The sequence below is a fragment of the Biomphalaria glabrata genome, chromosome 12 (assembly GCF_947242115.1).
Source record: "Biomphalaria glabrata chromosome 12, xgBioGlab47.1, whole genome shotgun sequence".
NCBI classification, from domain to species: Eukaryota; Metazoa; Mollusca; class Gastropoda; family Planorbidae; genus Biomphalaria; species Biomphalaria glabrata.
In genome coordinates this window covers 28,716,812-28,732,380 of record NC_074722.1, presented here as the reverse complement: position 1 = coordinate 28,732,380, position 15,569 = coordinate 28,716,812, and the positions used below count along the sequence as shown (strand labels likewise).

Sequence of the window (15,569 nt, the reverse complement as noted above, 5' to 3'; positions counted from 1 at the left end):
TTAGGCTTATGTTTCTACACACAAGAAGGCGGCTGGGTGGACTTAATCTTCCTGAGGAGTATTGCCCAGAACAGAGTCCAGAATAGAGTCCGCAGCTGGCGAAGTACAGTTGCGGCCCTCATCCGCTGGCTAAGTACAGTTGCGGCCCTCATACGCTGGCTAAGTACAGTTGCGGCCCTCATACGCTGGCTAAGTACAGTTGCGGCCCTCATCCGCTGGCTAAGTACAGTTGCGGCCCTCATACGCTGGCAAAGTACAGCTCCACTAGGAGTCATAAGGACCAAGTCAAGTCCAAAGACACCTATATTAAACGTTGTAAATATTGTCAATAAAAGTGAACATTTTGTATAACTATAAAAAGAAGGTTGTTATTGACATTGTATTCCAGTGTTGTATGAAGTAAATTAAAACCCAACGATTTAGTTTGACTAGCTGTCTGGAGTTACATTGAACTTGTAACAATAATAATAACAAAAAACTATTTCATTTTATTAGTAAAAAAAAAAAAAAAAAAACATATGGAACTACTATCGTCTGCTTACAATGATTACGATGTTGCTGCTGTGTTGATGTGTCTGTCCTCTGTCTCACTCTCCCCCTCTCTCCCTTTCTCTTTTATCTTCACTTCTTTTCTCTTTTTCCTTCTCTCTCTCTCTCTCTCTTTCCTTTCTTTCTCACATCATTCCTCTTTCTTTCTTTTTTTTCCCTCGTTCTCTCTCTCTCTGTGTGTCTCTCACTGTCTGCGTGCGTGTGTGCCTCTCTATTTGTCTCTCAATGTCTCTCTCTCTCTGTCTCTTACTTTCTCTCTGTATGTCTCTCGAAAAAGTTGATATTCAGTCTCTTGTCAGCCATTATTTTTTCTATTGAAAAAAAAAACAACAACAAACAAAGCACAAAAGATCTTTCTTTTTCTCTCTACCTCCCTCACATTTCTATCTATCTATCTATCTATCTATCTATCTATCTATCTATCTATCTATCTATCTATCTATCTATCTATCTATCTATCTATCTATCTATTTGTCTGTCTGTCTATCTATCTATCTATCTATCTATCTATCTATCTGTCTGTCTGACTATCTATCTATCTATCTATCTATCTATCTATCTATCTATCTATCTATCTATCTATCTATCTATCTATCTATCTATCTATCTGTCTGTCTGTCTGTCTGTCTGTCTGTCTGTCTGTCTATCCATCTATCTATCTATCTATCTATCTATCTGTCTGTCTGTCTGTCTGTCTGTCTGTCTGTCTGTCTGTCTATCCATCTATCTATCTATCTATCTATCTATCTATCTATCTATCTATCTATCTATCTATCTATCTGTCCCATTCTGTCGACTTGATCCTAATTGTATCTCCAACAACTCTCTCCGTCTATAATTCTAAACACAACAATCAAATTCCAAATAAAATGAAATCGAGACCCACATACAAACTCACACACATAGACACACACACAGTAGCGCTAACAGTTCTGGACATAGTGTCTCCATGTCGTCTGCTAGGCCAGCCAATAACAAGGCGGTTTACACTCCAACTCTCGGGCCGAGTGCCGCCCTCGCTTCAAAAGTCGAACCCGGGGATGCGTCAGGTTCCACACGGTAGCTTCCTAGCCGAGGCGAAAACGATCGCAGGCCCTGCCCCTTTAGGTAACACGTCGTTCGTCTGCTAGCAGATAACCGAGTGTCCTGTCTTTGTTTACCCCTCTGCTCTCCCTTTCTTCAGGTAAATAAGTGATACATTTAAAAAAAAACACACAAAAAAACTTCCTCACACTGCTGCATTCTCTCATTCGCAAGAAAGGAAGAATTTTAGGAAGACGGCCTAAACATATTTACGAAAAGGATTTTAAAAAAAACAACAACAAGCGTATCGATTGCCAATGATTTCGCGTAATCTAAATTATCGGAATCGATATTTAATTTAGTGCTATGCAATGCTAAAAATCGATACACGAGGTTCGATAAAGGCGATTTTTGAGAATCGAATATGTTTTTTTTTTTTTTAGTGATTAGAATGTTTTCAAACTAGGCCTGGAGTGGAACTGATGTGTCCGACACGTTATGGTGTCAGAAACTGAGACAGATGTGCTGTTTGAGTGTGTCTCGTCTGTGGACCAATAAGGTAAGAGCTTAGAATACAACAGCATATACATGTTTTACTCATCTCTTTCTGTCTCTCTCTCTCTCTGTCTCTCTGTCGCTCTCTCTGTCAATCTCCCTGTCTCTGTCTCTCTCTCTCTGTCTCTCTCTCTGTCTCTCTCTTTCTGTCTCAATTTTTGTGATTATAATTAAATTTACTAATGTGTATATTAAAAATAAATAGACAGACAGACAGACAGACAAACAGATAGATAGATAGATAGATAGATAGATAGATAGATAGATAGATAGATAGATAGATAGAGAGAGAGAGAGAGAGAGAGAGGGGGGGAGATAGATAGATAGATAGATAGATAGATAGATAGATAGATAGATAGATAGATAGATAGATAGATAGATAGATAGAGAGGGAGAGATAGATAGATAGATAGATAGATAGATAGATAGATAGATAGATAGATAGATAGATAGATAGAGAGAGAGAGAGAGAGAGAGGGGGGATATATATATCTATCTTTCTAGATAGATAGATAGATAGATAGATAGATAGATAGATAGATAGATTGTCTTTGAATATTTCTAAAATCACGTAATCCAGTAACAATAACATACTTCTGTTATTTGTTAGACTTGATCGGCTAGACCAGTGGTTCCCAAACTATTTTGTCTCCTAGATACCTTGCCAAGTTTTCTGGTCTTTCGTAGACCATTGCTACGGATATTATGTTTCATAAAGAATTTGTTGTTCTACGAATTAGTCCTGCAAACATTAAATATTTTTCCATTTATTAATTTGCCTTAAGTATCATTGTAAAAAGTTTTCACAAAGATCAGTTTCTCATGTATTTCTTGATCTTTCACGTGTGGCTCACAGTTTTCACTAACAGGAGAAGGGGCGAAGACGAGTAACTGGCGCCTAAGCCCGTAAGTTTCGAGCAGGAAGGGCTTATTATCCTGAGCTTGCTACCCACCTAGCAGAAGTAAAACTGAATTCAAACCTCTGTTGCTTTGCAACAATACCCAAACATCGGAAAGGTTTCTTGGGTCAACCCTGAAGAAAAATATGGAGCCGGCAACCCTTAGGCAGTTTGCAGCGCTACACCCTCTCAGAGCAGAGCCTGTGACGCCGTTTATCCCAAACTGTCGTTTGCAAAGAATTACATTAGAAGCTTTTAATTTTATAACTCATGCCACCGATGTGCCCTTAAACTGTATTGCTGCTAAAAGAAATTCTTTTAATAATATCAGACGTAGATTTGTGTAAAACAGTATCTAAAACTACATCGGCTGGTAAAATGAACGCTTTGCCTATAGTGTTTTCCGTGGTCTGCAAGACGGTCACAAACCATCATCTTCTTTATATGATTACATTAATGAGATGCAAAAAAATTAAGGTCACGACCTGCTTAAATGAAATATATTATCGTAGACCACTGTGGACATCTCATAGGCCCTCAATTTATTTTTTCTTTCGTAGACCTCTTGGAGGTCTTCGTAGACCCCTGGGGGTCTATACTCTATATAGACCACTTTAGTTTTAGTATTAAATCTATTTATTTAAACAAACGTTATTTTTAAAAACATCAACAATACAAACAAACAAAAATGTCACAAGTATCTATTTCATGGTTGACATATAAACAGCCGATCATTTTTATAAGTTGTGGACGCGTTCATATTTTTACAAAGTTTATATCAACTCTTGTCTTTCTCTGTCTGTTTTGGTAGGCCAACAATCTCGCTTCCATTTCTCGGATCAAGTTGAAACTTTGCAGAATTATATAAAAAAATAATTAGTTCATCAATTAGTTGTCATTAATTAATTTTGTTATATATTGAACATGAACTAAGCTACGGAGAGACGAAATTAATGTCATCTGTTTCGATGCCGAAGGTTCATGAGGGTATCATGTGGCCAGAACAACGACCAACCGCCTTTGCTTTCCCCAACTACTGCATGGTACTCAGGAAAGCATGTTCCGAAAATTCCGAAATTTCAAAATTCTTGTCTTCAGCTAGATTCAAACCTGACACCCCTCGGTCCGTAATCACAATCAGACTCCTCGCACAGTCGACGCACAGTATATAAAAAAATAAGCTTCCAATGTAACAATAAAAATCGCAGAGAAAGAAAATGTTTGACGAGTTGAAGCTATTAAGATTAATTACATCATTTAGAATTATAAAATTATGCACTCTGGAATCGTGCTAGATATGGAACTATAATAATTTGGCAGACACGAATGATTAACACTAATTATTAGTATAAAACAACGACGCTTATTGAATAACAGACTAGTATTACAAAAAAATATATATATTTTAAAACAAGGTTACAAAGACAGTTTGTGTTCAAACACAAACTCAAAATAGGCCCCGAAGTGGTCCACCCAGGCAGATAAAAAGGCAGGTTTCAATATTTTCAGAAAGAATATCAGAATGAAATTCTATTGTAGGCAAATGACAGAGAAGAATGGAGAAAGAAGGTTGACAGAGCCTGTGTGGTGCCCCAAAGGTCCAGCAGACTAAGGGATAGGTGAAAGTGAAGGAGAAGTTTGATCTGAACCTGGCCTATCTAATGTCATATAATGATTATCTAATTGATCTAATTGTTCCGTAAAGGGTCAATCTCTATTCAAAGCCTCAAGAAAGAAAAAAAAAAAACACACAAAACTTTCGTAAAACAAAAAAAGAAAAATTCTCCCGTTCCTTTAGTTAGGTGTCCAACATAGTCATCTGTTGGGTGTAGTTCACGCGATAATATGAAAAACTACTTAATAATTGTTGTTTTAAATTACTAATATGCATACTAACTAGATTTGTTCTAATAAAAATAAAAGTAAACACTTTTTCAAAATAGTAGTAGTTAGTATGACAGAACTTCCTTAACTTAGAAATACAATTGTAAAAAAATTGTAAAATATAAAACCATTTTCATAAATGTGTTAAAAATATAGTAAATGACATCTCCCTTACTAAATAGTCTCCCTTGTTTGTTACTATAAATAGTGAATAGTTGTAAAAATAGTGTATTTTTATGAAAAAAACTGCTTTCATAGTTGATTTTAAAAATTAAATTAAATTTCAGAAAAGAAAAAAGTAGCCGTTTCATCAGAACTTTGAATGGTCTAGGTCTAGTCCCCTTTCAGACCTTTCTATCTATAGAGCAGATGATGTTAAGGTCATCTGTTTCTTTGGCCAACGGTTGACGAGCAAGGTGTCACGTGGTCAGCACAACTGCCAACCGCCTTTACGTACTTCAAAAAAAAAAAAGTCAGATACCCATTAGAGTTGGGTGGACTCAAAGGTGTTAAAAAATCCCCAAATTCAAAATCCCAGTCGTCACCAAGAAAAAAAAATCTGTTTCTTATTTAATACTTTCTATCACGAGGTGATTCGAGATTCTAGCATGTTATTAGACCTTCGATACGATCTAAGAAATATGTATGCAATTGTTTGTTAAGATAGATCAAGTGTTGTAGAATCCTAAAAATATGGTGTCTGAAGTGATATATATGTTTTGACAGTTGTTGACTGAACTTGCATCATTCTACAAGACTAACGACTAACAATAAATACTCCCTTATCTATATATCACCTATGTCATAACTTTAGACATACACACACACACTTACATACTAGCAGAGATCTTACAAAATTATTTTTGAAATAGATAATAAATATAAAATGGATATACGAAAGCTAGACATTTTTTTATTTAATGAAAAGGAGAAAGCATGGTAAGATTAGAATAGGTTAAAAGCCTCATGACAAACCTATGAATTCGTCTTAAAGCCTCAAAGAAATGTATGATTTAATTATAAAATACTTACATATTAATGTACACTTTCTGGATTTTCTCTAGGCAAAGTTTTAATGCAAGAGTATTACAGCTGGCGTATTAACAAGAAAACAGTGTTGTTAGAAATGTGCAGATAGTAAACAGTAGATGTACTGACGATGCAGTGCTTCTTGGACTATTAAAACCTGTGAACTTTTCATATGAGAAGAAGGTCCTTCTAGGAGACATTCTGACTGACGTCTTACAACACTATGACATTCAACCCCTATCTTTACAGTCCAGGGGCGCCGGATATGTTCGCCATGAACCCCGTCGCTGGACAGCAGCACTACCTGTCAGGGCTACCTCCTTTACTCCGGGAACACTACGGCAAGGAATTCGCCAGCAGCCCTTCGGCACTGGCTACCCACGCAGCACTGCAGAAGCTTCAGCATGCTCTCCCTTGCAGGTCGAGCAGCCTGGGCGTGTCCTACGAGCTGTTGGCGCATCACCAAGCCGGCGTTCAGCCCCAGACGAGGGGATTTGACACGCCGGAGGACGGGGTGAAAGACGACCCCAAGGTGGAGCTAGAAGCAAGGGACTTGTGGGAGAAGTTCCACGAGCTGGAATCGGAGATGGTCATCACAAAGTCTGGAAGGTAGGAAATCGTTTTTTTTTATTATTATTCTTATCGATAAGTAGTTTTGATCCATTCAAAGACAGTTTTGGGTACAAGGTTCGCTGTACAAGTGCACTTTGTTTACAGACAGACCAGAACATTTTGTGCTGTATGATTGATTAGAGGTATTGAGGTCAGAAGGCCAACTTTAAAAACAACCTTAGCTGTAGCTGTAGTTATTGTTTTAGAAACAAGCAAAATAAAAAAAAATCCTTTAAAAAAAAAGAAAAGAAAAATGTTATTTCAAGGGGAAGAACTCCGCCCTTAAGTTATTTCACTTATTCAATATCAAACAAAATTAATTACCAATAATTGATTGACTAATTGGGTATTTAAAAAAAAATTGATTTATGTTTTGTCAGATAAATAAATATTTGTTTAAAGTATCAACTTGATCGGAGAATGCTTGAGGGAGAAATAGCGTTACCAATTATTTAGGAGGACTAAACCCAACAAATTTAGTCATATCTGTGAATACTGAAGGATTAGTTTCCCTTGTTGGTATGCAGTTAAAAGAAACAATTACCAGCAATTAATTGACTAATTAGTTACTTTTTATTTCATTGAATCGTGTCAATGAATAATTGTGTGCAAAATGTCAACTTGATTCGAGAACAGGAAGTGGGAGAAATAACGTGTACACACTTTTTATCAGACAGACAGAGTGAGTTGACATAAGCCATAAGCTTTGTAAAAATCAAACTGAATAGGGCAGATATGGGCACCACAGTTTTAAGTGTTTGAATACCATATAACCTTCCTAATTGTACAAAGTAAACAAATCACAGACAATTCATTCTTTGGGTTTCTGAAGTTTTGCTTTTCAGGTCTAAATCCGTGTGGTGAGTATTTTTTTTTAAACCGACGTTTCTATTTGAGTTTTTTTTTCAAGAAAATAACCTGACCACAGAAAACGACGATATACAATCTAAATACCTCATGATATATTAAATCTCATGATATACTAAATCTCATGAAATACTAAAACTCATGATATATTAAATCTCATGATGTACTAAATCTCATGATAGATAAACTAAATCTCATGATATACTAAAACTCATGATATATTAAATCTCATGATATACTAAATCTCATGATATACTGAATCTCATGATAGGTATACTAAATCTCATGACATACTAAATCTCATGATATACTGAATCTCATGATAGGTATACTAAATCTCATGATATACTGTATCTCATGATAGGTATACTAAATCTCATGATATATTAAATCTCATGATATACTGAATCTCATGATAGGTATACTAAATCTCATGACATACTAAATCTCATGATATACTGTATCTCATGATAGGTATACTAAATCTCATGATATATTAAATCTCATGATATACTAAATCTCATGATATACTGAATCTCATGATAGGTATACTAAATCTCATGACATACTAAATCTCATGATATACTGTATCTCATGATAGGTATACTAAATCTCATGATATATTAAATCTCATGATATACTAAATCTCATGATATACTGAATCTCATGATAGGTATACTAAATCTCATGACATACTAAATCTCATGATATACTGTATCTCATGATAGGTATACTAAAACTCATGATATATTAAATCTCATGATATACTAAATCTCATGATATACTGAATCTCATTGTAGGTATACTAAATCTCATGACATACTAAATCTCATGACATACTAAATCTCATGATATACTGAATCTCATGATAGGTATACTAAATCTCATGATATACTGTATCTCATGATAGGTATACTAAATCTCATGATATATTAAATCTCATGATATACTGAATCTCATGATAGGTATACTAAATCTCATGACATACTAAATCTCATGATATACTGTATCTCATGATAGGTATACTAAATCTCATGATATATTAAATCTCATGATATACTAAATCTCATGATATACTGAATCTCCTGATAGGTATACTAAATCTCATGACATACTAAATCTCATGATATACTGTATCTCATGATAGGTATACTAAATCTCATGATATATTAAATCTCATGATATACTAAATCTCATGATATACTGAATCTCATGATAGGTATACTAAATCTCATGACATACTAAATCTCATGATATACTGTATCTCATGATAGGTATACTAAAACTCATGATATATTAAATCTCATGATATACTAAATCTCATGATATACTGAATCTCATGATAGGTATACTAAATCTCATGACATACTAAATCTCATGATATACTGTATCTCATGATAGGTATACTAAATCTCATGATATACTAAATCTTAGCTCACGAGATTGCTATAGCTGCTGCTACTTGTATTAAAGTCCCTTTACTTTGCGTGTTCGTCTTAGGCGTTAGAGTTATACCACGGGTTTTGCAAACATTATCACTGATAACAAGAAAAGATATAAATATACTTAAAAAATACCAATAACTTATATTAAGTGTAATAGTATCAATTAGTTCAGATCAGTCATGTAATTAAATTTGTAATAGACTTGGACTAAACAATAATAAATCTGTGCGATTGGAAATATTTTTACTCTTTGTTTTTGTTGAGCGTAGTTTCATACTTTTTAGCTTTCTCAATATTATGATCCAATCATTGGTTTGGACCAGGTGGGAAAAAAAAGGGGGGTGGGGGGAGAAAGAAGGAGTATCTATGTGAATGTTACCGTGATACTTTTTGACATGTAGTTTGTATAAAACAAAGTTTTACGACTGAAGTTCGAACTCGAGAGCTCTAGCCTCCTCAAGCCAATATACCAACCACCTGTACCACCTGTACCAGCGAATTGCTTATAAACACAGAAGGTTTCATAGCTATCTTCTCTTAGTTTCAAACTTTTAAGCTACGATCTAATTTTGTACACAAAGTATAAAGGGGGCTAATTCAACATACACCGCCACATTTATGAAGTGCAATTTCTTTTCCCATGTTTGATACCAAGCAAAATAAATAATTAATAATAGTTAATTAACTAATAGTTGTTTTTTTTCCTTTATTGATTCTTGTTTTGTTTGAAATTTCAACTTGATCCCAGATAGTATATGGTAGAAATAAAGTGTACAGAAATTGTACAAGACAGACGGACATACAGACAGAGCGAGTTGATATAAGCCTTTTAAAAGTACTCTGCTGTTGTTATGAACCCCGCATGTTTCCACGCGGACGCAAGGATGTATACAGTAATGGGAAAACAAAAACTTAATTCGTCATCGAAGCGCCGAAAGAAGTCGATACCTTTACCACCCTTTTATATCGATATCTTGATGGAAAAAAAAGTGATTTTGGAAATTAATATCAATAAATAAATTTTCTGGTTATGTTTTTCTACTACAGGTAGTGGGAGGGGGGTGTATTGAATCTTGTTACTATTTGTTACAAGGGTGGAGGGAATTAAAACAACAAAACGTAATGTACTCTGTTACAGATTTCTGAATGTTCTCTAGTCAATTTAATCACTGAACAAAATGTAACAAAATGTAACTTTCTGTAGTAAATGTCATATGTCATGTAGATGAGAAACTGGAGTATGAACGTATGCTTTGTGTGCTATCATACAAATTGTTGGCTCTAATTATATATATATATTAATACGTGTTACCAGTACACATATTTTATTAATTTTCCGTGAGAGTTGAAAGAGGATTTTAAATAAAATTCCTTTTAAATGTTCTGTTTCAAGTAAAAAAAAATAATTTTTATTTTTAAAAAAATAAAAAAAAAATTATAAAAAACATAAAATAAAATAAAAATCTAAAACCATAGTCTGATTCTCTTAGTGTGGGTAACATACCATCATAAAGACATTAGTTTTGTCGCTTGTTTGACACGCCATCATTTTAGGTTCCTTTCTTCAATGCCCCAAAAAACTAGCCACTCCCCTCCCCCCACCAGATACTTTAATATTCTGTTTCTTTCTATCAATTCCCCCCGCCCTTTTTATTTTTTTTTCTCAACTCATTAATGTATCATTTCTTCTCTTTCGTTATTTGTCTTCTAAGAAAGAAAAGGAAACCTCCCTGGAGGCGGATACCCCGGCAGTCTCAATGGTAGACCACCCTCACCACACAGCACAAAATATGGTAACGAGACAAGATAAAAGTTCTTTTCCCTCCCGCCCTTCCATCCATCTATTTCCATCGCCGCCTCTACCCCATCCCCCCGACCCGATGATCGGTTTGATACTAAGGGATCTAATTATTATTGTATCCTCCACTTTGTCAACGCAATACGTCCATTCCCCCCCCCCCCGCCCCTCCATTTTCTTCCTATACCTTAGAGGCATGTCATTTGATACTTAGATATTCTGTGGGATAGAGAACGGGGAAAGTGGGTGGGGGAGGTCGCTGCGCTACAACTTTCACCCACAAACAGTGCCGCACCTTCAAGCTCAGGTAATAATCCGGATCCCTAAACAGACAGCTCCCATATCGTGCGGGGTAGATTGGGTGGAAGAGGGGTGGACATCTCGTGACGAAGGAGAAGAGTCAGGGTTCAATTACGGCGCGTGGGCAGTAACGACTTAAATTGCTAGCAATGGGGGACTCATGCCACTGCTTCCACCACCCAGCTACTTTTTCAACCGCAGTTGTCCTGGATTGAGTCTTAATTTACGGACCCCCCGTCTCCATGGCTGGCGGGGACAATATTTTTCTTCCAGTTGAAAGACATTCTTCTCCTCCCGGCGTCCGATGAGGCACCTCAACCGCAGTCCTCTCTATATCTATGCGCCCCCCCCCCCTTTTCTACACACAATACCGAAGGTACATTGCGGTTTACTCTAAATCATCGTTTTACACAATCACAAGAGAAACACTCTCTCGCCTTTCAATCTCAGCTTTCTCTCTCTTTTTCTCTCGCTCTCACTTTTTTTTCCTCCATTTCCCGGATGCCCGGAAATCTAATGAGGGCTCGTGTCAGTCCGGGGGGAAACAGTCCGCCCCTGCAGCCGTTGTTTAGCCTGTCCAAACTGTCTTAGGGAGCTCTCTGGCTTGACTTGATCATAATTGGCTCGCCTTTGTTTCGACTCGACGCGTCCTCGGCTAATGTCTATCATCTTATTTGTCTGGTGGTCGGCGATGAAGATTTCGTAAAACGTGATGGCAATGTATGTGTGTGTGTATGTGTGTGTGTGGGTAATGTGAAAGGAGAAAGTGAAAAAGAGAGAGAGAGAGAGGGGGTGTGAGGAAGAGGAGTACGGTGTTACAAATAGGTAATAATAAGAAAACGGAGAAGTCGCAAGACTTGTTTGGGGGCGGCCAAGTGATGATAAGTGAAATCTCTTTATGTGCCCTTCGGCGTTGAACCCAAGTTCACTGGCGTACCCAGCAAGCCATTTATCTCCCAATCACCATCGCTCCAATTTCAACCTACTTAGCCAATACTCACATCTTTTTCACATTCGGGGGGGAAAAAAAATCAATTTCAATGCATCGTAATTGTTGCCCTGCTCTGCATGTGTTTCTCTTTAACTTTTTGGGCTTCCGGGCAACGACAACTACTGACACTGTTGCCCTACGGCTGACAGTACTGACCGAAGCAGTAAGTGACACTCTTATTGGAGCCTTATACCATTATAACAATTAAAGCGCCCCCAGTGCTGCTGTCCGCATTGTCCATCAATAAAATTGATTTAAGGAGAAATTATACTGGAAGCGAAATCTACGCTTTCAAAATAGAACGTAGGTCTGTAGAGTGTAACTTCGAGATGGCAGGTCAATTAATGTAAAGTGGACATTGTCCCCTGAAGATGGTTTAATTATAGAATACGTAAGAAGGTTTGAAGAAGACAGTAGCCAAGCATTGTCTCGTGACTAACAAACTCGAGAGAGGAACTAAAAGTTGTGGCTCATTGTGTGCATTTTGGGCTAGCTTGCCAACTAACAGTCGATGCTACACATTGAGATATTTTAAAACAGCCAATTCAATAAGAATCTAACTTGAAATAATGAGGTTCAATACAATATTGGTCGACAATTAATATATTTATAAATAGACGTTATATGATAATCGTTTTGTATATGGACGTTATCGACGACAACGAAAGTCTAGAATATTTTTTTCTTTTCACGAGAATGATTCTACACACGCTGCCACACGTTCGCATCAAAAGACAAAACAAAAATTAATTAAACGCGTGTAGATGTAGAACTTTTACACAGTACTTTTTGAAAGGGGACGGGGAAGGGTGTTATGGTGTGTGTGTGTGTTACTATGGTGACGGTGAGAAGTAGTTAGAGATTGGTTGGTTGGCGTGAATGATGCAAGATAAGCAGCAGTGTCGTAAGCTATCTTGTCTCACCAGACGACTCTAGATTACCATAGTGAAAAGACGTGTTTTTGTAATGAGATTTTATTTTGAAATAACATTTTTTTTAATTATTGCTCAAGTCTACTACATGTCTACATAGATTTCATTTGCTCTCTAGTTGAATCTCTCTAAATTGTAATAAAAGTTATATATAGTAGGCCCCATTGTAAACAAAGAAGTTAGGGTAAGTTTTACAACTGAAAATATATAGCTCCTCCTACGTGGTCGAAGATGAGCACATTGGTCTTTTTCCATGAACTCGAAAATGACTGTAAAGTGCAATCCTCGGTTTAAAGATCCGGCCTCACACATGACATGGGTAAGTTGGGTCTACTGCAGATAGGCCTGCTTCTTGTCTAAGGTTTTTCTTGGCTCGGCGTTCTTTCATGCTGGCCACTCTCCTCCTACCAGCAGTTTGGTGCTACAAGTACTTTGGTGCTACCAGCAGTTTGGTGCTACAAGTACTTTGGTGCTACCAGCAGTTTAGTGCTACCAGCAGTTTGGTGCTACAAGTACTTTGGTGCTACCAGCAGTTTGGTGCTACCAGCAGTTTGGTGCTACAAGTAGTTTGGTGCTACAAGTAGTTTGGTGCTACAAGCAGTTTGGTGCTACAAGTAGTTTGGTGCTACAAGCAGTTTGGTGCTAAAAGTCAACGACCGTCAACAACAAAGATGAGGGGGTGGGGAGAGAAAAAGTCAACTTATGTTATTGTCACAATCTATATCATAATAATTAGCTGTAATTGTGCCCGAACTACAACCCGCGGTCCATATCCGACCCATTACCCGGAAGCATCAAAACGTCTGCCGACAGTGCAAGTAAAAGAGACTCGATTTTATTTGACTTTTTTTTTCTTGCGGCGATGCTGCCGGTGAGACGAGCATTTGAAATGTGTTTGATCCCTCCCCCCCCCCCCCCTCGGACGGAACAGGTCTTCGCCCCACTGGCCCACTGCATCACGAAAATTAAACTGTCCCTTAGTCTGTTGGACCGTGATACCACACATCATCTACCGACCGCATGTCTCCATTCCTCACCATCTTTCCTCTTATCTAGATGTTCCACTGATTCACATTATTTAAAACAAAATTGTTTTGTTGATGGCCGAAACGTCGCATTCAAGCTCGGTCTGCGTATCTTATAAAATATAGACATTTCTTCAAACAAGAAAAACATTAATAAATATAAAAAAACATCAACTCCCTAATACAACTTAAATATAAAATAATAAAAAAGACACCGGGTATCGAACCCATGATTTTGACACCTTGAACGACCGATGTTACCCATGTAGTGGGCAATGAAAACTTGTGCCATTATTTATTGGAACTGGCCATCTAGACCTAGAACTACACCTAGGCTTCTGGTTTAGAACTCTTTAGATCTAGTCTAGATATAAATCTAGATCTACTTCTAGATCTAGGATCGAGATTTAACATATATTAGATTTACGTAGCTTAGCTTTCAATAATCTTAAAGCAATTTTACATTTAATAAGCAACTCAGTTATCGGTACACTTCGGCTACGTCATGTTTTTTTAAATTATTATTGAATAATTCCAATAACAGGCCTTTTAAATCTAGACTTAGAAGACAATGTGCTAAATTTGTCTGAACATTAATATATTAAACATTTAAATCAATAATACCGAGTTCCATTAGGAAATTCCCGAACGCGATAGTGATTTCAAGAACTCGATAGTCCTTTCAAAACCGATGTTGGCTCTTGATCTAAAGTCTAGTTCTCAAGCCAAATTTACATTTATTTTTTTTTTTTAACTTTGAAAAATTATAGTAGTCAAACTAAGGTTCAACTAGCAAGTAATTCTTTTCTCAGAGGTATACATCAACTATTAGATTTCTAGAAAAATCGTTAGAGTCGTTTTTGAGATCAGCTTTCAGGTTCCGCCTTCCATGAAGAAAGGACTTGAGGTATTGTTAAAAAAGAAGAGGGATTTTCTAGTCATATAATTGTTATGTCTATATCTCTATACATTAATGTATGATGTTCCTAAACCACTTCTAATGATCTGATGTGTGTGGTGGTGTTTTTGTTGTTGTTTGTTCTGTTATAGTTGTTTTTCTGATTCTTTAAACGTTTTTCCGATGACGAAGATCTCACTGCGCATGTCTGTCGTGTGCATGTAAAAGTGCAAACAGCTTTGTTATTGTCATGTTAATAAATTGTCATTAGTTTGACTTTTGTGTTCGTTATAGGTTTTGTTTTTTTGTTTTTGTTTTTGTAATCGTCAACTAGGGAATGTTTTTTGTTTGTTCTACAATCAAATGTGCAGAGAGTTAAAGACGTAAACAAAAGAAAATTGCAATTTTTCATTGAAACTCAACAGACGACGCCCGCCATTGTTTCTGTCACTACGAGGCTGTGACGTGCACGGTTAAACTTAAAGATGAAAAGACGAGGCAAAATGCGAGTTTACTACCATTCATTTTTTTGGTCGATATATTTGTTCATCATTAACTCTTTTCGGCCTAGCAGGACGATTAAATACATTTATTTCCCAATGCTATTAGCAGTAAGTAGGCTAGACGTTAATGGGTTAATTCATTCGTTTCTGGTAAACTTGGCATTATTTTTTTATTGTTAACGATGCTCCTGTGATGTACACATACGATTGATATAAGAGCGGAGATAAGACGTCCATGTGGCATCTGCGTTCCTGTCGT

General features: G+C 36.6%; 1 protein-coding gene across 1 annotated transcript in view; it reads left to right on the top strand.

Annotated features, from left to right (window-relative positions):
- Nucleotides 1-1,636: 1,636 nt before the first annotated feature.
- Nucleotides 1,637-15,569, top strand: part of LOC106075047 (T-box transcription factor TBX2-like) — a 35,759-nt gene continuing 21,826 nt past the window's right edge. The window contains exons 1-2 of the mRNA XM_056007136.1: nucleotides 1,637-2,131; nucleotides 5,975-6,548. Coding sequence (XP_055863111.1) covers nucleotides 6,163-6,548 — 386 coding nt within the window. The 5' untranslated portion in view covers nucleotides 1,637-2,131; nucleotides 5,975-6,162. The remainder of the gene's footprint in view (nucleotides 2,132-5,974; nucleotides 6,549-15,569) is intronic.